The sequence below is a fragment of the Ochlerotatus camptorhynchus genome, unplaced genomic scaffold (genome assembly GCF_037179485.1).
Source record: "Ochlerotatus camptorhynchus isolate MF236.1 unplaced genomic scaffold, CSIRO-AGI_Acam_v1.1 ptg000008l, whole genome shotgun sequence".
Taxonomy (NCBI): domain Eukaryota; kingdom Metazoa; phylum Arthropoda; class Insecta; order Diptera; family Culicidae; genus Ochlerotatus; species Ochlerotatus camptorhynchus.
In genome coordinates, this window is record NW_027040500.1 from 4,133,578 (window position 1) to 4,158,306 (window position 24,729).

Below are 24,729 nucleotides of genomic sequence, written 5' to 3' on the forward strand. Positions count from 1 at the left end.
AGTCACCAACGTTTTCGCGAATTTGGGTAACCGATACTCAAATATGAGTAACTCGTACTTAATTTTGAGTCGTTCTCAATTTTGAGACATTCTCAAAGTATGTCAAGTGCCTATTAAAATTTCAGGGGGTGAAGTCGTATGGCAAAGTGTTACAATCCTTTTATTAAGAATAAGAAATGTACGTTATGTAGAGGTGGATTGTATTGAAAAGCAATCTGTTGCATTACGTAACAATTTAATGGGCCCTAGGATTTTTTTCATTTATTGAGCATTACACGTTATGAATATGTTGATAGCGATAAATGATGTGCTTTTATTAATCTGATACATATTTGAATGTACGCGAATTGTAGTCATATAACTTTTTGTTTATGTATTTGAAGATGATGTTTTTCGGATATACGTAGAATTCCGCACAACTTGAACCAGTAAGAGATTAAAAAAAAAGTTCTAATTTCAGCCTATTGTTCATAATAGTCCCTTATACACCTTTATGCAAATCCGCTCCTCGTCAGTAAGCCAGTGTTTATTGCAAAACTCTATTTTTCAAATGCTGTAATTGTCATGAATTAAGATTGTTTTATCCACATTTTTAGGGTAGATGCCTGACCGACGTGCATATACGGTCGGCCCAGCTATGTTAAAAAACTCGTTCACATGGCGGGCACACAAAATACCTTGCAAACCAAGGCTGCCAAGCTTTCTAATTTTCCAAAAGCCGAGGATATCTCCATCTGGAGTCATTTTTTTTTTTCACACGGTCTTTTTACGCGGATTTCGGAAATTACGAGGTTTTTTATGCGGATTTCGGAATTTACGCGGAATTTACCTTCAATTCAGTTGCTCCTTCATCCCCAGCTTCATATATGTGATGATAAGCGAGTCCTCATTTTTTTCACTGATAAAAGCTTCAATCTCAGATAGCAAGAGCATGGCAATGTTAACTGTTGCATTCTTTTCAACAGACAACAGGGTTACTATAATCTTTTAACCAAAACGGAATTTTACTACAATATGTTCACCACCACCATGCCATCATGTCTCAGAAACAGACTAGAGTAAAAAAACATTGGAACCAAATTGAAACTTTTCACACTAGACGTGATCGACTTTTAACTGCACACTTAGTTTTTTCTACCGAGCTCGGCTGTGCAAATCTCCGCAACAAAAGTTTTACTGAGATCTCAGCAAACCTATCATTTGTTTGCTGAGATTCAGCTAAGCATTATCTGAGACTCAGCAATCAAATGTCACTTTTGCTGAGATCTCAGTGAAACTTTTTTTGCCGAGCTCGGTAGAAAAAACTAAATGTGTGGCACGTTTTTAACTTGTCCGCTGAGACAATTTTTCAGTTAAAGTACATTTTCTGAAAAAATGATTTCAAAATGAATTTCAAAATGTCAAGATTAACTGGAAGAACACTGATTCTTTTTAAATGCATTTATACTAGTGAATTCCGTTCGCTAGGTGCAAATCAAACATTATTTTCTCAGCTATCGAATGTCTAGTGTATCAGTAAATAAACATCTGATCTTCAATGCGCTGGTTGGATATGGATTTTCAAACCTTATATGGCCACCAATCGGTCAGATGGAACTTATTAGTAAGCTTAGTTGTTCGAGATATAGCAACAATAGCTTACAATTCTAGATAGAGCTGGAGTTAGGGCGTAACAACCTTTGTAAACAATGACTTCTCTCGATGATTTCTTGGAACTCAAAGCACGCTCACGTAAACCAACATAACAGTCGGTTAGGGGAAGTCTTCCCTTTTATTTGTGTTGACGAGCCTTAAATTTCTATAAATCATCGAAAGAAGTCATTGTTTACAAAAGCTTTTACGCCTAATTCCAGTTCCATCTAGAATTATAGTTTCAGAACCACGATTTAAAAAAAAAAATCTCACCTCAAACGGCTCTAGAAAGTTTCGCAAGTCTTCAACTAGCGCCAACTCATGTGCTGTGAATATGAGATCGTGCTTATTAAGATGGTTCAATAATGCATTCAAGCCAGCTCTATTCAGTTCTAGACTTTTCATCATCTTAAGTCATTAATGCCAACGTGTTACGCTGATTGTTTTATGTGCTGGGGCTTATTTAGATCCACCGTCAAATTGAACGTTGATATTCGCTTCACACAAACTCGCAAGTTTACCATCTAGCTCCTCCTCCATAATAGATAACGGGTGTTGCTCATCCATATCAAGCCAATTTCCAGATTCTTCGATATCGGTTAGTATTTGTCTGATTTTTTTTTTTCATTTCGACTTACAATTCCGGACCACAGTATCACCTGGCCTCTTCTTAGCCTCTTACATGCAAAACGAGCAGAACACTTTCTCCTTAACTATATGTATGTTCACGTCACTCTTAGTATACATAATTTTTCCAAAGTATTTCCGCGAATCACTTGAAAGGAAATTTATTTAAATTCAAATTCGACATCGTGGAAGTTGTCGTGAATGGGAAACAAAACGTCAAAAATTAAAACTGAGGCGAGACCGATGTGCAGGATCTATAGGTTAGGCAGAAGGAAACTTAAGTCGACTGTTTCATTCATCCAGGGTTCTCGTTGGATCGGGATAAAGAAAGAGTTGGCTAGTTTCTTTCTGTCTCACCTATAAATCTCGCCGTTCTCGCTCATCGAGACGAAACCAGTGAACTGAGATTTTTGACGTTTGATCAGCGCATCAAAACACTATCTCGAACAAGTATGAGCAGGAGGACAAATAATGATTTACCCAAGGGGTAGGTCGCTTCACACCAATCTTAGGTCATCTTTTTTTTTAGTGTTGTGTGCCAATTGTGCCGCTCATAGAGCAAGCTGCAATTTTTTGTAAAATACCCATCCTGGCAACCCGGTATTTCTGACACCTGGAATGTTTTGGTTTGAAATCGCAAGGATAAATCTGTATAGCGGCATTTCGGATTATATATACTCGAATCTATTAGTAAACCGAGAAGTGAACTGCTGGTCTGAGTTCCTCAGGTATATCTCGTTAAAAGATGTTCCTGAATATACAACCAAACAGCACGTAATGTTTTGAACAACTTCAATGACCAGCAGTTCTTTCATTTTATTTACAACAATCAAATGCCTCCGAGAATGTGCCAAAGGTGTGCCGATGGATGTGATCAAGCTGTGCCGAATCTAATTGTGGCACAATGTGCTGAGTGACTTACCCCTTGGATTCATCCGTGTGTGCTAGATAGAGAAAGTGCGAACAAACGTCAAAAAACTAAATGACGCTAAATCGCTGCCTCATACAGGCTTGTTAGAGGTTACTCAAGCATGAGTCAGACGTATTCATTTTCATAACTTCTCTTTAAATTTTTGAATATGAGTATGAGATCTCAATTTTGAGTTTTCAGCCCACTTGTTGACTCAAAAAATTAAATAAAATGGAATTGTGAGCAGGCCTGAAAAATCTTATTACAGCTGGACCGCTACTTTTCAAAACTATGAAACTATGGGATATTATAATAATATTTTTTATGTAAGATGTAAGAAGAGGAGGTAAAGTTTGTGTAGGACACATAAAACTTGCCAATTTTGCATTCAGAGGGTCAAAATTAGCTGAGTACCCTTTGTTATAACTAATAGCTAATTGCGACACTCTGGAAGTCTGGAAGTGAAATTGACAAGTTTTATGTGTGATACACAAACTTTACCTCCTCTTCTTGTATCTTACATATAAACATTATTATTACAATTTATCATAGCTTCATAATTCCTAAAGTCAGTCCTGAAAAATACAAAGTTTGCCTTTCCGTCGTAGTCAGAAATCATTAGAAAATGGTGCAAATTGCAGCCGCCGTGGTAATTGTGTGAATTGTAATTGTTTTGAAATCTGTTTTATTTAAAATAAAATGCTTGATTAAAATGCTCTTCAGTTTTTGGTTTATTAATCCTAAAGAAAAAAAAACGAAATATTTGCCCTTTTTCGCCGTTTAATCAAAAATTTAGACTATGTTACTAAATTTAGAGTAGATCCGATTTTAATGAAATTCAGTGGTTTTTCACACAATTTTTAATTAGCCATGAACGAGCGTGCACATAAGTTCTAATATCAACGCGTTCAAGATGCATTTTACCGAAAAGGTGATGCCGATTTTTCATCAGCGTTCCATAATTTTTTTTCGGCGGCGTGAACGATTTTTCTGCGGCGGCGCGCCGGCTCAATTTCATCGGCGGCGGCGGCGTATGAAAATCGTCGGCGGTGGCGGCGTGGCGCGGCGGCGCACAGGTCTAAATTGCTTATCGCATATTAGCTTATTGCGTGCTCTCAACTTAGTGTTCTAGATGCCACAGTTATTGATTGAGAGCTTTCGATGCAGGTATCATTTTTGCAGCAGTATAATCAACAATCAATACGAAACTAACGATTTTAAATTGGCTCACTACTTGACTAGCCTATTGGTCCCAAGCAAACGATTAACGTACCCCATTCTAGTCGAAATTCTAGTACTACTCAATGTTTGTTTTGATTCGCTATGAATGTTTGACAGATAAAATGAGGGGTTAGTGGATTTTCCTATGTTTCGAGGGGTGAATCGATTAGCTTGGGACCGAAGATAGTACCAGAGCTAAGCCAAAAAGTTGAGCTCGTTTCTTCGGGACCTTCTGGTCTTAGAGTTATCTCTATGGTATAATTGCGTGGCAAGCAGTGCGCAAACAGTCAGGTTCATTGAGTCATTTTGATATGAATATGAACTGCCATCTGCCTCATCATTCACTGCCTCGTGAGAGTCTGAATGATTCTGAGGTAAACGAGTCACTGACAGCCGAGCAATCAGTCAGTAGCTCCGTCAACACATTTATTCTGCCGTGATGGTACCCAATATTTGTTTTGAATGACTGAGTGTACATTTTCTATGGAAAATGACTCAATTACATGCTGTGTGAGCGACGGCAAGCGGTGTGCGTCGCCTGCTCGTGAGTGACTGAATGTTTTTGTTGGCTCTTTCATTGCCTCGTCCTTTACCGTTTGGTACAAACGGTCTGCACAGAGCATTGGATTGAATAGTGCAGTGCTTTCACACTCAGCCTAGGCAGTCAATAATTTTAAGCTCCTAGACTGGACCGGGAATCAAACCCAGTCATCTCCAGCATGGTCTTGCTTTGTAGCTGCGCCTTTACCGACTGAGCTAAAGGAGGCCCTGTGCCAGAGACTGGTCATATGACATTTTAATTTGGCACTGTACTTTGATAGATTGTTTTTCAAGTGTCGGAAGCAAAGGCAGCTGATTGTCACAGAAAATGCGTCGACTACGGGGACCGCTTACAGCACTGGTTAAGACTGAGCAAGCCGTTAAACTAGGCTCTAGAAAGCTAACTTTAATCCATCTTAAATCTACCGCTGACGATAAATTTACGTTATGATTTTTCTAAAATTAACGACAAATATATAAAACCCAAGAAAATCAGGGAGTCTTAAGAAAGCTTAAGTGAGCAATTCCCTACGATTTCGCAAATCGGTTTATTTTGTATTATTTGATTTGGTTGAAAATTAGCGGAAACGTTCCTTATGACCGATAATGCCATTTTGAACCTTCATATCGCCATTTTGAATCCAGCTTTATTTTTTAAAAGGGCCTATAGAAAAATATCAAGCTTATCTGCAGAAAATTTTTACTCGAAAACTATTTGTACGATCGTTTTGGTGTCTTACGAAATATTGCAGGTAATAGATAAGACTATTTAAAAAAAATATGCACCCTAAAAAATATTATTTTTTTTTTAAATTTCAATTAGTCTTAAAAACAATTTTTCTCAAAAAATGATTTTTTATTTTTTTTTTTATTTGTTGATATGTTTTAGGGGACAAAAATTCCATCTATTTCACTATTGGTCAAGATGGAGTAATAATGGACAAAAAAGTTCTGATTTTTCTTTAACTCAAGTTTTTGGAAAACATATCCAAAACTTGGTCCAATTACTGTTTCGACTTTATATAATGAAAGAACACCAAATTGACATTAAAAAAAGCACCTGGGTAAAATTTTGCTCTGTTCGAAAAAAATATTGTCAGAACTGGAGAACCGCAAAATACATTTAAAAATGGCCAAAAACTACCAACATTTAAAAAAAAATATTTACTTTCAAACCGCTACATCTTGAAAACGGTGTGACATAGCAAAATTTTACTCAGGTGCTTATTTATTGTAAATTTTGTGTACTTTCATTATATAAAGTCGAAAAAGTATATGGACCAAGTCTTGGATATTTTTTTTTTTTCCAAAATCTTGAGTTTTTTTTTAAATCGTTACTTTTTTGTCCATAATTTCTCCATCTTGACCTATAGTGAAATAGATGGCAAACCTATCAAAAAATAAAAAAAATACAAAAAATCCTTTTTTGAGAAAACTTGTTGACAAGATTTTATTAGAAATTTAAAAAAATAGTTGATCAATCAATTTAAGAACGCATTTTTTTTTTTCAGATATTCTTATCCATTATCTGCAGTATTTCCGAAGACACTTACCAATCTGACAAACAGTTTTCGAACAGCTTTTCAAAAATAAGGCTGGATTCAAAATGGCGATTTGAAGATGCAAATGGAATTGTCGTTCATAAGGAACGTTTCCGCAAATTTTCAACCAAATCAAATAATACAAAAATAAACCAATTTACGAATTCGCAGGGAATTGCTCAAGTGCAAAAACATTCTTTTTACATATGATAGTAAAAAGTTGGGTATAAAATACCGCAAAACCAAACCTTAAGATTTTCTTTTTTACCCTACTTTTTAAAATTATTGAATAAAAAATATGTTCTTACACTTAAGTTTTCTTAAAAAAAATCTTAAAAAAACTGATAGTCGTTGAGCCACACTCCGTGTTTTCACTGGAAACACAAAGTGTGGTTCTACGGTGTGAAAATTTTGAAGTTTCGTCAGGAGGAGGAGGGTACCATCAAGTTATAGAATTATCGAGTCTTAGAATAACAATCCCATACAAGTGTTATCGAGGTTTTAATGCTTTCTACAAATCTACACACTATCAAAAAGCAAGGTTGCAAAGACTTATTTCAGCTAAAACAATGTTTTTCTAAATTATGAAATAATTAGATGCCATGATCAAATTTTGAATTGGTAGGATACAAGAAGAGGTTGCAAAGAATGTGTTTGACATATTAAACCTGTTTATTTCACTTCATGAGAGTCACAATCAGCGATTTTTCACAAACTCACTCACTCGCTCACTCACTCACTCACTCACTCACTCACTCACTCAGCGATCAGAAAATCGCTGATTGTGACTCATAGAAAGCAAAATTTACAGGTTTTATGTTTCCAACGCATACTTTGTAACCTCTTCTTGTAAGTTACAAGTAAAACATGCCATCATACCATCTTTTGGTTTTATTATTCCGAAAAACATTATTTTAGCTGAAATGAGTCTTTGCAACCTTGTCAAAAAGACATTTAAATTTCAGTGCCCTGAAACCGGCACATGCAAGCGGCCCTTTTGACATAAGAATCAGTTGAAAAGGACGGAAAAATCAATTCAATCAAACGCACTTTTCGTCAAATTGCATATGTTTCAGTTTCAGGACACTTAATTTTACATGCCATGTTTGTTTACGTCCCATGATTTACATCAAAGCTAAATTACGTCTCGTGTGAAAATAATAATTTTTATGTGTGTAATTCATAGTCTACAGAATCCTCATGCAACCAAAATTGTTACTTGGGATGAAATTCATTTTTACTATGGTTTCATAACATTGTATTTTAAGATGGATTAACTGAAAATTCATAAGGGCATAACGTTAAATTTCTACAATAAAAACTGATGAACAACGCTCCATTCATCCCTGCATGCCGGTATATACTTCTTACATTCTCTACCAAAGTCGGTTAGTTTTTTCTATCGAAATATCAGTTGTTGACCGCTCGATAATCTGTTGGGAAAACGAACGAACGATGGCAATGTCCAATGTCCAACAAAAAGTTCACTTTTCCCATAGTAAATCCCATATAAGCTTCAAAGGGCCAGTGTAGAATGAGATCGCAACCAAATGAGTTGAAATTTCGAGAGAAGGATCAATACCTGCCTGCTATAGAATCGATTGAGTGGGGTGGAGCAAAGCTCGAGGATTTAATTCTTCATATTTATATACAAGTTGTAACATTTTCCGAACATAGGGTATATGTCTCTAACCTCGGTCTACTATGAAGGTTTCAATTACATTTTCTGCCGTATCTTATGTAATGATTGAGCTACTGTCAATATTTCACTGTGAACATGTAAGCTAAGATATTCTTATTATTTGGATATTGATTAAGTACGAGTGAAAATTGTTTAATCTCACCATTTTAATATGAAAACATTCCAGGTACGTGGATGTAATGTCGGTCTACTGTACTCAAATTGGGTCTATAAATGGATGAAACTTCGTCCTATCGAAGATGAACCTCGATCTACAAAGGATCGGCCTGTGGAATCGCGCTTCTTTTTCACTCTTTATCATTCATGCTACATTGTTGACATCACTTACACTTCTCGCGTTAAAACTGATGAGGATGAAAGAGACAGTGTTTTCCATTGATCCAGATAACATAAATCACGAGCCAAATAGATCATCTCACGACTACACATATAACGAACTGTAAAGTCAAGTGATAGCAAGCCGAACAATGTATTAGCTTCTAAGTAACATTGACAGATTCTCTTAGTAGATTTTTTTTTTGCATCCCCACGGCCATGTATGGAAACTTCCAGCTATTGCCAACACATAGTTCGATAAAAGAAGCTGTTATCTAGCATCTAATACGACAAACTCGGCAAGAAACGAATTTTTAGCCAAGTTATTAACGAAAGAGAAAGTGGACGAGGTGAATCAATCAATGTTACTTAAGAGCTAATGCATGGTTCGGCTTGATAGTTTTTTTTAGGGCCTATACGGTAAATGTATATGACTCATATTTGAATCCCGATCACTCAAATTCGCAAAAACGTAAGAACCTCATAGAATGAGTGATTGTTTACTCAAATATGATTAAACGGCACTCATATATGATTAAATGTCACTCGAATATAAGTGACATTTAATCATATTTGAAGAAAAAAAAACTCATTTTACAAGTGATTTACGCTTTTGCGAGTTTGAGTGAACGGTAATCAAATATGGGTCAGTCTCATTCACCGTGAAGTTTGTTTTGACGGGAGTATTGATTGCACGCTATTCTTAAACAATCCAAATTTTAGTAGGATCTATTCATATCTGTCAAAAGTAGGGTTACCGAAAATTGAACACACAAAGTTGCAACTGACAAGATAACATATGACAAAATCGTTTGGATTTGGGTCGATGTTTTCCATTCGTCATCTTGTTAGTCTAAACTTTGTTTACTCAATTTGGTGTACCCCACTTTTGACGAATATGAGTAGATCCTTCACGAATTTGGGTTGTTTAGGAATAGCGTGCAATCAATACTCCCGTCAAAACAAATGAATGAGACTGACCCATATTTGAGTACCGTTCACTCAAACTCGCAAAAGCGCAAATCACTTGTAGAATGAGTTTTTTCTTCAAATATGATTAAATGTCACTCATATTTGAGTGACATTTAATCATATATGAGTGCCGTTTAATCATATTTGAGTAAACAATCACTCATTCTATGAGTGACTTACGTTTTTGCGAATTTGAGTGATCGGGATTCAAATATGAGTCATATTCATTTACCGTATAGGCCCTACAAAAAACTATCAAGCCGAACAATGCATTAGCTCCTTAGTAACATTGATCGATTCACCTCGTCCACTTTCTCTTTCGTTAATAACTTGGGTACAAATCCGTTTCTTGCCGAGTTTGCCATATTAGATGCTAGATAATAGCTTCTTTTATCGAATATGTGTTGGCAATAGCTGGAAGTATCCATACATGGCCGTGAGGATGCAAAGAAAAAATCTACTAAGAGAATCTGTAGACCCTCCTTTCAAGCAAAGATTAACATTTTGCCTGGGATTTTTCAGTGGCCTGAAAGGATAAGAAACAATCCGCTATGTTTCACGAATTTCGACATTTGCTTATGGGGGTTTCCTATAGGAGTGAACAGTTGCAGAGTCGTCGTCAACGTGAATGGTTTCACCAATACCAAAACAAAGTTATCAAATTAAGTTTGTAGGCCATAATTGAAAACAAGCATCAACAATACGTCCCTAATGTTCGGTTCATAGATATAAAGCGCTAAAAGCGTTAAATCTTTTAAATTAGCAGAAAGAGTGAAAAGTGTGATATTCATTTATTATACTAGCATGTTTCAAAAAGTTAAGTCCTTTCAATTCATGAAATTATCAGGTTTTTTATGAACATAGCTCTGTAGATTTTTTGATGGGGGCGACACATCTAAATCTCAATTCTAGATGCTCAAAAAATCACACACTAGCGAATCAATCTTCGAAAAATCATCTTTTATTTCTCGCATCTACTTGCCTCGCGCTTCATCTTTTTGCAGGAAATTTTCAAAATCGACATGAATCTTCCTTCTATCTACTCAGGGTGCGTGCAGCTAGCCACAGCAAAACGCAATCTTTTCTGCATCGTAGATAGAGTCATCCCCCTTGAGATTTTCATTAGGGCAATAATACGGCAAGATCGTGGCGCCTAGAAATCGAAAATTAAGTAAATTTCGCTAAACTTTTTCTTTGAAAAAGAGCAATAAATGTTCCAAATTTGCCCCCAAAATGGGCAGTTAATTTGCAGATTACAATTTTACAGCAGATGTGGTATTAGATTTTCATTACTATTGTGTATTATTGCTGAATATTTTAGGGTGGCAAACTTTCCCTCAATATCACATTTTTTTTTTTTCCTTTGGTTTGTTTTCCGTCGATCTTGTTTTCCGTGCTGAACACCAATGCTACCGACGCCAGGGAGGCAGCTCCCATACCTGGACCCTACCTATCGACCCATCAACTCATGAACCGAGGATCAACGGTTTTACTTCCCTTCCGAAGGAATAAGAGATGAACTAGCCTCAGGCTAAAAATCTCTAAAATAAAGATTAAAAAAAAAAAAAACCTTCCGAAGGAAGGCGTGATCAGAGATGTTATGCCTCAGAACATCCCAGTGGCGCCGACTGGGATTGAACCCAGGCCTGCTGGGGTGAGAGGTAATCATGCTTACCACTACACCACCGGCGCCGCTAATATCATATTTAGTTTGCCAAGGAATATTTGGATCGAAGTTATGATCGATATTGCTCTCAATCAGCTCTATGGTTACTGAAAGTAGAGCTGTTGAGATTATAAATAAATTCTTGTGGTATTAAAAATGTTACTGGAAGGTGATCAGAACCGAAGTCAGCATGGCATGGTCAATTGGCTACAAAGTTGACATGAATTAGTTAAAACCAAGTCAACAGTTGAGAGTTTCTTGCTGAAGAAAAGTATTTTGGGCTGTTTGGATATTGAATAGTGTAATAACCTGCAGAACAATCATCGAACAGAATATTACCATTGTAATTGCACTGAACATAATTCCATGATTCCATTATTGGTCATTATTGCATTAAAATCACAAATAATGAAGAATTTAGTCTTATGACGGGTAAGTTTTTGAAGGTCACCCTTGAAAAAATTCGTTTGCTGGCCTACGCATTGGAATGACAAATAGGGGAAATGGATGTAATGTCGGCCTAAATGGCCCCATATTACAAACCTTTATGCCGTTGATGCACTTGTATGACAAACTATAAACATGTATATGTATAATAAATTATGAGTTCATCCTAAAACTATAGAAGTGTGACCATGCTCAAAATTTATTATACAAATAGGCTGATAGTAGGGACATCTAGGCAATACGTCATTTGTGTGCATAAGCAAAACAAAACTCGATTAGTAAATAGGAATCGAGAAGTTCATTAGTATTTTTTTAAGTTCTCTCTTGCAAAACAGATTAGTTTAGAAACATACCGAAAAATCGTGACCTGTAATACATAACCATGATGGCAACACCTCCAGTATATTGACCTGTAGGTTAAAAAACCCTTGCACTGCAATTACCTACCAACTCAACTGAGACCAAGAGTAAGTGGCCAGAGTGAAAAAAAAAACCTCTATTTGCATATCAAATCATGAAAATGCAATTTAAACTTCAAGTCACTTATGTGCCTGAATTCCTTGCAACCCGAGTGCTATTACAATAGCTATAGAATGAGTGCAAAAAAAAACAGTACATTTCCCCACTCTCTCTCTCTCTCTCTCTCTCTCTCTCATTCTTACTCTTTTTTGTTCCTTGATTCTTGGACCATTCTTCAATAAACAGCGCCGTACTTTTTCATCGATTCAATCAAAATCAAAGCAATGACCAATGCCCGAGGAAAAACACTTCAACAAAAGACCTTGCCGTAGAAACATTAAAATTTAAACTGAAACCTTCATAATTGCCCACCACCCTCCACCCACAAGTCACACCACTAAATTGCAATACGAGAAAGAACGTAAGGAAAATGGGCCTTCAGGCCAGTGCAAGACCCGCCTGGAGTGAAATGTTGTTCACCTTTTGCTTATTGCCAAGTCCATTTGCCGGTTCTGGTGGTTGTCATAAATTTTAAATTGACAAACGTCTCAGCTGAACTTGCTGCAGTCCACGAGTCAGACCACTACGACCATCTGGTACAATGGGGATTTGAAAATGCATTAAACGGCGCGGTTTTTTGATAGATCTGAACAAAAAACCCAGCGCACAATTTGAGCAGCTGACGAAATGGTATTTCAATTATTGAAAAGCAAGAGTTTATGATGGATCCTTTTAATAGGTTATGAGATTCGGAACAGCCATAAGCGGAATATGTCAATAAAAGAATAGTGTTATTATGGTACCATACATGCTTCAGAGTTCATAGACAGACCGGCACACTAATTGAATGTTTTTTGTTGATTGTTTATAAAAAAAAATATACTGGTAACATCCTCCACATAACGAGCTGTGTCTGTTGCTATTCTTGAGCAAAATAAAAACACTGACTGCTTCCTCAGCCTACATGCAAACGTCGCGTTTAGCCGAGAATGTATTGCTTGCATGCATATGGCGAAAAATGACGAACCATATTTAATCCGACGCCGTCATGCAACAATATTCCATAGACGTTAATTTAAATGTGAACACCACGCGCTGCTTGTATAATGATGCCTGTAAACGTTTGTAGACATTGAGAGGATTACGAAATGTTCAAACTATGTCAAACGGCCATGCTGCGTGCTTCATCTTCATTTTACATTTTTCTAGTTTAAATTTGATAGGTTTCATCAATTGTACTAACCACATCTCTGACTTCAATTTCAGCACTTTACTCAACCAGCGGTGATAGAACAATTGGCGTACTTTCTGATCGCCATCGGAGCGGTGATGTTCTTCCTCAGTTTTCTCGGATACTGCGGTGCGCTTCGGGAAAGTCAGTGCCTTCTAACTACGGTAAGTTTCTGCTGAAAGTCTCCTTAATAAGGATATAAAAAATGCTTGAGTAGAAATACTGCAAACTTTTATTCATACCCTAGTCGTGGGAATTAATAACGTAGAAATGGGGAGCAGAATAATCTGTAAACGAAATATCGTTACCTCTCATCTGGAATTTGTATATCTACCCTCATCTTTGTATTACTTTGGCAAATTCACAGTAATTGTTAATTGGGAGCTTTCTAAGCCTTCACCATTTTTTGCATTCATAAACTGTGTGTCAAGCACAATGATAAATTTCCAACCCAATAATGCCTTTGACTGGATCGAGAATAGAACCCAGTGCTCCTACTCCGACATGATGTACCAAGCCTTCCGAGGCCCAATTTAAAAATATGGCACGGCACACTTAAATTGTTTGTATTTTAATAATAATAGTGCACAACTGACAACCAGCATGAAAACCAAGTAAACTATTATGTTTTCAAAATATGTCCGGCATTTGGTAGTTGCTGTGCAAATTTTATTCAAAATCAATGGAGATTGAAGGCTGACTAAAAGTAAATTGGTACGTCCCTCGTGCGCCGCTAGTACGCCTCTAGTGTTGGGAATCAAAAATCTTTGACAGTCCAGGCACATAGCCATGGGGGGGGGGGCTATGGGGCTGAAGCCCCCTCCCCAAATTATTATAATAATGTGAAAAAAAAATCTGACCCAAGATGATGGATATCTGTTACTTGTACTGTACAGGTAATAGATATCTATTACCTGGATAAGGTTTTTTTATTTTTCATATTATATTAAAATAATTTATGGACGAGGCTTCAGGCCTATAGCCCCCTCTGGCAATGGGACTCGGGCTGTACCTATATAGTGTGCATGAACAATTTATGTTTGCAGCGATTCTGTTAAAGATCATGGGACCATCGAGTTTTTATGAAAGATCAGCCTCGTTTCACTTCCGTAGGAACTAGGGTATAGACCCAATTTGTAGCCTTCTTAACACAATCCGCACTGTACCCCTCTTTTTCAAGCAGGATTTCATACAAAATAGAATGTTGCTACATAAAATGACTTCTTAATTTATTTACCTTTCCATATGTACCATTGGATTTAATAAAGAGTCACACATTGTGTCTATTTAGATTTTAACTCTTTAATTGTTCAAAATTCAAAATAAATTACTTTTCGTTTTAACCCAGGGGCTCAAGCCACCTAGTAACTTATCTACTGTAATTTTTATGATATAAATCTAAGTGATTTTACATTGTTCCTGCCTTGGAAATTCAGTATTTTAAACAGGTCTTCTAAATCTGCATGTCAGTATAACAATTCACATCAAAACTAAAAACTAAAACTATATCTTATCTATGTATAAAGGGAATTATGCGTTGCAATTAAAGATTGCAACGATTTTTCCCTAAAATTATTAATTATTTTGTTGGACATTTCTAGATAGAGCTGGAATTAGGGCATAACAGCTTTTGTAAACAATGGCTTCTCTCGATGATTTCTCGAAAAACATGGCTCTTCCTGGCAAATCAACATTATCATCGAATAGGTTAAGACTTCCCCTACCCGATGGATATGTTGATTTGTGTAGGGGTGCCTTGAGTTGCTAGAAATCGACGAGAGAATTCATTGTTTATAAAAGCTGTTACGCCCTAATTCCAGCTCTATCTAGATTTGTTCTAAGGTCTCAACATCAGGGTTGCGACCTATCACAATCACGATCGCCAAACAGTTGATGGTACTAACGCTTTGTACATTCCTGTCAATGTGCTCGTCGAAGCTCTCTCCATGACTATCCATCAAGTTGACGAAAGAAGTAAAAAGCAACTAATGAACGTCGTTTTCTGTTGTGATCCATCGCCGATCTGGTCATTTCCGACAATCACGACACTGATATGTGCTCGTTTTGAAGCAGTTGCTGCTTTGCTTGCTTATTTGAGTGTGTTGGTGAGTGAGCCCAACAGCTTCCGTTTCTCGTTTTGCTTGCTTTGTTTGTAACTCACACAGTCGCACCTGCCAAGACGAACTTGGAATGCGTAGGCATTGTTTTCATTTTCTTCTGTCGCTTCGCTTTTTCTCATCATCGTACTGCAGAATTCTTCACTGTTTTCGTTGTGCTTTTCATCATCAACAGCGTGTGCATCGTTTTGCTTGTGAGCAGCGACCATCACTGGTGATTATTGTTTGCCATGGCTCTACCTCTCACTGCGTGACAAAACGATCTGTCAGCGATAGTCGGTTGATGCGAAGACGAGTGTCACGTGAGTGTCATGATATTTTGTATCACTGGCTGGTTGCAGGTAACGGTGGAATACGAGCTCTGGTGCCGGACATCCATAAATATTAACAAGAATTTTGAGGCATTTGGCCTGCTTGATGAATGAGACTCGACGTATTTTCCAACAATCAATGTTTTGTTGAAGATTTTGGTGACACTCCCGGTCACTACAGCCAGTGTGGAAAGATCTTTCTCCACACTGAAACGAATTAAAACTAATGGGAAACCAGCGACTTTCGGGCTTGGCTATAATATCAATTAACTGGTTAGAGTAAAGCTAGAAGATTACTTTTGTAATAACCAGGTATAATGTAAAGGATATGGCTCTACGTTGTGTTTAATTTGTTGCTCAGATTTTTGGACAGCAGTTTGGAGATCGGCAACTGATTCAAATGAAGTAAAAGAATACATTTCTCATTCACTATTTATTACCTCCTTCAGGCAGCACTCTGATCGGAAGTCAAATTCAAACTTAATCTAATTGCATTAAGTATTTGCACTTATATAGCTAACTGGAACAATACAAAATATCACAGAATAACGATCAATTCAAAAACAAAACAAAAATACAAGCTAAAACAAAAACTTAAAAGTATACAGAATGATGAAGGCAACAATATTCGCTGTTCGTGTTTTATGTGGATCACATTGCTACCACTGCATCGAGGGATGTTTGTTTTTACGGCCTTCATAAATTTAAATGAATTAGGATCCGGTGCCGGTAATTTTAAGATTCAACACCATTAAAATATGTAACATATTTTTGTCTTTCTTAACAGAATGCAAATCTTGATCATCATTACCAACAGAAAACAAATAAAACTACAAATATTTTCTTGAATTTCATAAATTTGTTTTACTTTTCTCATAACTGCGTATTAAAGAGATTGAAAAATTATTATTTAACATTCTGATGGTTCATTAAAAATTCCGATCAAAGATTAAAACGAATTAACAAAAAAGAAAAAAAATATGATACATGATTTTGACCGATTTTGGTTAAGGTAAAAAAAACAATGTATCATTCGATGTTTAGTTATGCGCACATTTTATAAATCATTGAAGTTTTTATGTCATAAAATTAGCTCCCCCCAAAATCAAATGCTGGCTACGGGCCTCACAGTGACTTGTTCACACTTCTATAGAGAACAACTGGTGCAAGTTTGATCAAAGTAGTCGATCGCGTTCAGAAATAACGTCAAATGGATTTCGAAAGAAGAAAAAATATTGTGCACAATCACCTGGAAAATGCGGAGTGGTCCGGTTCCAAGCTGGCTAAAGTACTGAAGATGCCGAAAACAACAGTTTTTCAAGTGCTCAAAACCTACAAGGAAACCCTGAGTATGGAAAAGAATCAGCGTACTGGAACCAGGGATCGTCAGCTGCGCAGCGAGGTGTTGAGGTGCGTTAAAGTCAACCCCGGTCTTTCGATCCGAGATGTGGCCAGAAGGTACAACGCCAACATTCAAACGGTGTGAAACATCCTTGCCAGGGAAGGATACAAGTCATACAAAGCCAGTAAACATCCGAAACAGGACATGAAGCAGAATTCCGTGAACTCGATTTTAAGCAGCTTCCCGGTCAAAAGTTTTACATCATTACTGGACGTGGATATGTGCAGGGAAGATTCAAGTTCGTGTTTGTGACCAGTTCGCGAAGAAGGCCTTGATTTGGCAAAGTGATTTACTGTTGTGGCCTGAAAACGGAACCTTTCGTCACATCCTCGACGATGACATCGAAGAATGCCTGAAAAAAGCGTGCATTGCCGATCATCCGCAAGCATATGGGCAAAGTCAGCCTCCACTACTCCAAGGTGGTTCTGCAGTGGTATGCTGCCAACAAGATCGACAAGCGAATGAATACTGGGCAATTTCAAAGCAGCGACGAAGCTGCGTTGCTCTGATGGGCTCCTTCAAGAGGAAGGTTCGAGATTTCGTTCGAACTGGAGAAATGTAACCATCTAATGCTGTAACTTTGAAGTTTTAATAAAAGTACTGTAAAGCAACCATTAAGAGTAAGTTGACCTCTCCGAAAAAAAAAATACGTTTTAATTTTTCTAAAAATATTGGAAAAAATATCAAAAATCTGCAATAATCAATTTTTTTCTGAGAAAGTTTACGTGCAAAAACATTTTTTCTAAGTCATTGTGGCATACATTTGAACTAAAAAACAAACGACTTTTCGGTTTTGCTGAGGGTACATTTTTTTCATGATGAGATAAAAACAATATTTTTACATGTAAATTTTCCCTAAAATCTAAGGAAAATACGGATTTTCTTCGATTTTTGATAATTTTTCCCAATATTTTTAGAAAAATAAAAAACGTGCCGGAAAAAAAATCATTCTCGGGGCGGTAAACTTCCCCTTAATGAACTTTCTAAACTTATTGAATCTCGAATTACAGGTCTTTGTGTGGGTACCAATTTAATATAAAACTGAAAGTCGATCTATATCAGCATTGATACAATTTTAAAAGCCACAACTTTGGGACAAATCTGGCGTAGTGGTTAGCATGCATGCTTCTCTCACTGAAGGTCACGGGTCGCAAGCTATTCTTGGATGGGTCGCAGGAGCTTCAAAAATAACTTAACACAGTCAACTCGCCCTAGGGTACAGAACTACTTCGGCCTACTTTGGGCTTATCAAGCAGAAAACATCAAATAAATCCATGATTTCGGCGTTAACAGGTAAATTATGCGTTTGGTACGATACTTTAGTTCAAACGCTACCGAACAAAGTTAATAAGAACGCGTGATATTTATGTTTGCACCAGACATGGCAAATCATTAACATTCATTTCGTGCATTCATTTACATTCATTTGCCTCTAACATTTTCCATAAACAGAATTCCGTTAAATGATGTATGAAACTTTTGTAGGTTTTGATATTAAGTACAACTTTTGTCCATAACTCAAATATGTACCTCTTATACATGACGAACTAGAGCGGGCAGAACTTGTTACTATTTTTCAGTGATTGTAATTTACATTCACTGAAAAACATAGGTAAGTTCTGTTCGCCCCGGTTCATCATGCATAAGATAAACAGATTTGAGTCATTAAAAAAGGTTGTAGCTAATATTAAAACCTACAAATGCTTCATACATCATTTCATGGACTTCTGTTTATGAAAAAAAGTTAGAGGCAAATGAATGTAAATAAATGCACGAAATGAATGTAAATGATTTGTCATGCCTGGTTTGCACCCAATATTCTTAAATAGGCCGAAGTGAATTCATTGGCGTTTCAATGGCGCTTCAATGCGTTAGGCCTAGTTTAGATCCGTAGGCCGAGTTTGGCGTCAAGAAGCAGTGTTAGACTTTTAACAATATTTAAACAATTTGTTTCTCTTTATCAAATCTTACAGTACCTACGGAAAGGTAAACAAGTGTATCTGCGGCATAAGTGCGGGTTGTGCTTAATAGGCCGGAAATGGGGTAGCTAACCCTATCTTGATATTGAAGGGACAATCGAGTTAGGGAGGATATCGAGTTATGATGATGCATGTCCCACCGCTTACCCCTCAAATAGTTTAAGACAATTAAATATAACATCTTAACCAGATTAGTATTTTGAAATCCAATTCAGGTTAGAGAAAAACAGAAACATACTGTTAAATAACCCCCAATATGGGTACTTTTGAAATCGAGGTGACATGTAGCAACCATAAATCCACGTCTGAACCCATTTTGAAATCCAAGATGGCGGCATCCGGTAACAGAAAAACTAAGAAATGCTATCAAATATCACACAAGATGGGTATTTTTAGAATCATTTTCAAACCAGGCACCAGTCACCGAAAGCCACCAATCTCAAAATATATGTTTGTTAGCTGAGATCTCAATAAAAATCTAATTTATTACCTGAGTCTCGGCAATTGTTTTACTGAATCTCCGGCGCCATTTGCGTTTTTGTCAAAACTGAATTGGATTGATTATACTAAATGAACTCAACAACTTTGTTCTGGAAAAGTCTACAAAAACAGCCAAACGTGTTGTCCCATTACATAAGAAGCAATGGCTCGAAGCAAACTTAAAACGCGTTTTAACCGGCTTGCTGATTTGTGCTATAGGACGAACTTGCTATGAGTGGCAGTATATTGAATAGTAATTTGTAGTAGGGGAAATGGCTCTAATGTTGGCCTATGGATCTAAGATTGGGCCCATCGCTAAAAATCTACTATTTATCAATTTTATGTAGATGAACGCGTCATTAGGACGGTACTAATGGATATTTTTGGACGCTATTGAAAATTGCAGAATTTATGTATGAGCCCAAATTAGGGGCATTTAGGCCAACATTACATCCATTTCCCCTATATCATTCAATATTGCAGCAAAATCAACGAAAAACCAAATGCTAAATGAGTAGGTTTTAAAGTAGGGAAAATAGTATAAAATTATATTTTACTTTTCAGAATTTATTTGAAGTCATGACAAGTCGACCTTTTTTTTTGTCTTTCAACCTTTTATCTTTAGACCTTTGGTCCTTTCAACCTTCTGTCTTTCGACCTTCTGTCTTTCGAACTTCTGTCTTTCGACCTTTTGCCCCTAAGCAATGTGACACATGTCTCACATGTTCTGGGTGTTTACGACGTGCACAAAGTGTTGATTTAATCAACATTACGTCGAGAGAATAAAAAGAATGGTAATACACAGAGTAGCCCACCAACTCTTGCTTGTATTCATTCGAGCATACGGAGCAACCGTACGGCGAATGTGAGAGTGAGAGTAGTTTACTTGATGTGCTCTTTGAAAAGTAAAGCGAAACTCGGCTTTAATTTCGTTATGCTATTTAATCCTCTATCACGTTGTTAACCTCCTTCTTCCCATAATAGTCTTCACAACTTTCCGGTTCGTCACATGTTTGCCAATGTACCATTAAACAATCAGTACTTAAGTATTAAAGCTTCTCCGTGTGCTCATTGTTCTCATCAATATGTATTCTTGATAATTCTACTGAGCAACGATTTAAAATAATTTTTTTTTTCCTTGATTTGTTTTCCGTCGGTCTTCTTTTCCGTGCTGAGCACCAATGCTACCGACGCCAGGGAGGCAGCTCCCACACCTAGACCCTACCTATCGATCCATCAACTAATGAACCGGGGACCAACGGCTTTACTTCCCTTCCGAAGGAAGGCGTGATCAGAGATGTTATGCCTCAGAACATTCCGGCGGCGCCGACTGGGATTGAACCCAGGCCTGCTGGGGTGAGAGGTAATCACGCTTACCAATTTAAAATAAATTAAAATACAATTGATTTGATTTAAAAACAAAAACTTTTTTATGGATTTGATCATTTAAGAATGCATGCAACAAGTTTTTTTTTCAAAAACACATTTTTGCATCTCAAAACAACGAAACACCTTTTAGGAAAGGGTTAATAATCCATGGTCTCATACGGCCGATAAGAGTAACTCAAAGCTAATAACAAAATTGAGAAAACCCGAAGAAAATTTTACTCAGTCTATGAGAATATTCGTAAAGTTAGTAAAAAATTTCATTGATTTTTTTGATATTAGAACCGATTTTTGAAGACAATCGAGGGATAATTTTACTTATCCACTTTGTAACTCAACTTTTTGCAATTTTAATTCAAATTGAACTCAATGTTGAATTACTCTCATCTGCATCGTGCATCATTTGCATGCCTAATGAAATGGGAAAGTTTGTCTAATTTGCCCTCAAACTGTAAAAACTAAAGGTCTCTAGACTAGATCCTCTTGGATTTCTGATATTTCAAAATAGTGAAGTGGGTACAATATTAAAAGCGTCAGTTCAATTATTCTTCTGATTTCAATAGTTCTTATAGTTAGGATTCGGAAAAGTTTACCATTTTCTGATGTCTGATCAAGATAAGACGAGCTTCATTCGATCCTCCAGACATGTTAACAAAGGTGCAGTGCATGTTTTTCATCATTGCTAATCAGCTAATCCAAACACATAACCAACTACTACCACGATACAACTACTACCACTATAAACTATCTCTGTAATATAGCTCGATCGGAGTTATAGAAGGATAATAATATTTTGCTTACCTGCTTCGTTGCAATATAGGACACGGTTGAGGACATAGCTTGATCAAAATCGAGAAAAGACATAACCAAAAAAATCCGATTAATACTCGTGTATCATCTTTGCCCAAGTAGCATTTCTTGTTTTATTGCACTCTATTAGTGGTGTTTGAGATCAATTTTATAAAACCGTCAATAAAATTAATTGCTCCAGCACAACCTTTTGATAACCGCTATAAGATCGTCTTCCAGCTTAGTGGACCACTCTTGATAAGGTTTATAAAAAATGCTTGAGAATCACAATAAAGCTGTCTTAAAACCTTTTGTAAGAAAGCCCCATGCTCTACAAAAGGTTCTCATAACCTCTTTAAGAGTAATATTGTATTCAAGCAGTTTTATTACGCTTTGGTGAAAATCAGTTATAAATCCAATTTAATTTTTATTTGCTTCGAAGCAACCGCCATCAATTAGCTTGCTGTTGTTCTGTTCTGCTGAAACTTTTTTTTCCATATGGAAATCTTTACCGGTAAAAATAGGTTTGAGTGTTGGTGTCAAGATCACCATGGCGATTTCATGGCGACATTAGTGAAAATCTTAAAGAAAATATATTACTTTTTAGAAATTCCCAAACATATGCGCTTGAAATTTTATCGTGTATCGTGTTTCAGAAATCAAATGAATTTGATGGAATCATCTTAATTTTACAGAAAATAGATCTCAATAAATAAATTCATACCAATGCACACTGGAAATCATTTCGGATCTCTAATTTAGCCATTATTTTATTGAAATTTCTTGGATTTTATCCCAAGGCAAATGGCAATTTCTTAAAATGTCTAATGCTTACATTGCACACTGGGTCAGGAATGCAACCTAGCGGAATTAATAACTCCGAAACGAAGCATTTCCGCGACTTAGTTTCTTAAGCAAAGGTTCTCATCATAATAAGGACCATCTATTGACATTAACAAATAGTTCAAAACTCTTCCGCAAATATGGCGCCGCAATATAAATTCTTTCTCTGACATTTTGGAGACTTGATGTCTTGGGCAAAGTTGTTTATCTTGACAAAATGAACAGCTCTTTCAAAGACGTTTTATTTCCACAGTCCACTGGTTCCAAGTTATATGGCGTTTAAGAAAAAATGTCGAAAATATGGTTTTTTCTTTCTGTTTCGGTTTTTTTGCTTTCAACCATATAATTTTATATTTTTCTCTTATTCAAATGCATTAAATAAATAGCTTTTGTGAAGAAACATACTAGATTAAGCTTCAAATTTCAAAGATATTGTTGAAAAAACGAAAAAAAAAACACAATTTTTGAACTTTAATATCTCCCAAAGCGCAAAAAATCGCAACCTGACATTTTCAGCAAAAATTAAGCAATACTCGATAAACAAAATATCAAAATTTGAGAGAGGTATATATTGGTGTTTTTTTTAAGATTTTTTTTTATTTTAGTGGAACATGATTTTTTTCTATAACTTTTTTTATTGCATTGAACTTGTGTTTTGAAGACTTGAAGACTTTGGCAAAGTTGTTTATCTTGATAAAATAAAAAACTCTTCTTAAAACGTTAAAACTTCACAGCCTACTGTTTAACTCCATATAACTTGGAACCAGTAGACTGTGGAAATTTTACTTTGCCCAAGACATCAAGTCTCCAAAACGTCAGAGAAAGATGTTAGATTGTGGCACCATCTTTGCGGAAGAGTTTTGAACTATTTGTTTATGTCAATAGATGGTCCTTATTATGATGAGAAATTTTACCGGAGACACCAAGTCACGGAAATGCTTCGTTTCGGAGTTATTATTTGACGTTGCATTCCTGGCCCAGTGTGCATTGGATGAAAGCAGAACAGAAAAGCATAATGCATGATTTAATTACGAGCACTATTTTCTTTTTACAAGAGCAATTCATTTTTTTATTCCTATTCTACGGGTGCAACTGATGAATTTTACAAACATTTGGAAAAGTTTTGAATGGTACACAACCCGGGGGCAACTTGACAACTCCAGTATATTGCCAGTGTACCCCGACAGTTTATGGTGCTGGTGGTTCTGTCAAACTCACAAGTTTCAGAAGAGTTATCTGAATAGGGCGAATGCAGAAATGATGTACAGTACACAAAAGGTTTAAAATTCATCTTATTGTCGTGCGCCCCCAAACCGGAACGCGGGTGTGATACACGTTAAGTCCGACATCAAAACTAACATATGACATATGAAGTTCAGTGTAGCGAGCGAAAAATGTCATTTTGATTTTCACAATTTATAATCAGTTTATGAAACTTTTTTATGTAGTCTAGTATGTCTTTGAGCAGAACAGAACCAAATGTTTAAACATATGATTTGTAAAACAAAAATATGTGATCGTCATCGAATTAATCAAAACAAATGAAAATTGAGCGCGGATACTTTTGGTGATTGCGATGCTATTGCTATTACCGTTGATGATGAACAAAGAAAGCAAAAAAGAGCGTTATTATTACAGTATTCCCTTGCTAATCCAACAAATTTGTGGTCAGATTAGTGAGGTTGATCCGATAATCTGACTTTTAAATCTTTACACAATAATGTTACCAACCTAAGAATGGAAAAAAAAAATCATAAGAGACCGTGATGTCGGATTATCGAGTCGTCGGATTAACGAGAGCCGGAATGGGGGGATACCAACAATCAATACGAAACTAACGATTTTAAATTGGCTCACTACTTGACTAGCCTATTGGTCCCAAGCAAATCGACTAACGTACCCCATTCTAGTAAAAATTCGAGTACTACACTATGTTTGTTTTGATTCGCTATGAAAGTTTGACAGATAAAATGAGGGGTTAGTGGATTTTCCTATGTTTCGAGGGGTGAATTGATTAGCTTGGGACCGAAGATAGTACCAAAGCTGAGCCAAAAAGTTGAGCTCGTTTCTTCGGGACCTTCTGGTCTGAGAGTTACCTCTATGGGGATACTGTATACGCAGCTAGTACTGCAAAATGTACAATTTGAGGTACTATCTTG

General features: G+C 36.5%; 1 protein-coding gene across 1 annotated transcript in view; it reads left to right on the forward strand.

Moving 5' to 3' along the window:
• The window catches only part of Tsp66E (Tetraspanin 66E), a 123,168-nt gene that overhangs the window by 94,328 nt on the left and 4,111 nt on the right, over positions 1 to 24,729 (forward strand). Inside the window, exon 6 of the mRNA XM_065219086.1 lies at positions 13,299 to 13,427. Coding sequence (XP_065075158.1) covers positions 13,299 to 13,427 — 129 coding nt within the window. The remainder of the gene's footprint in view (positions 1 to 13,298; positions 13,428 to 24,729) is intronic.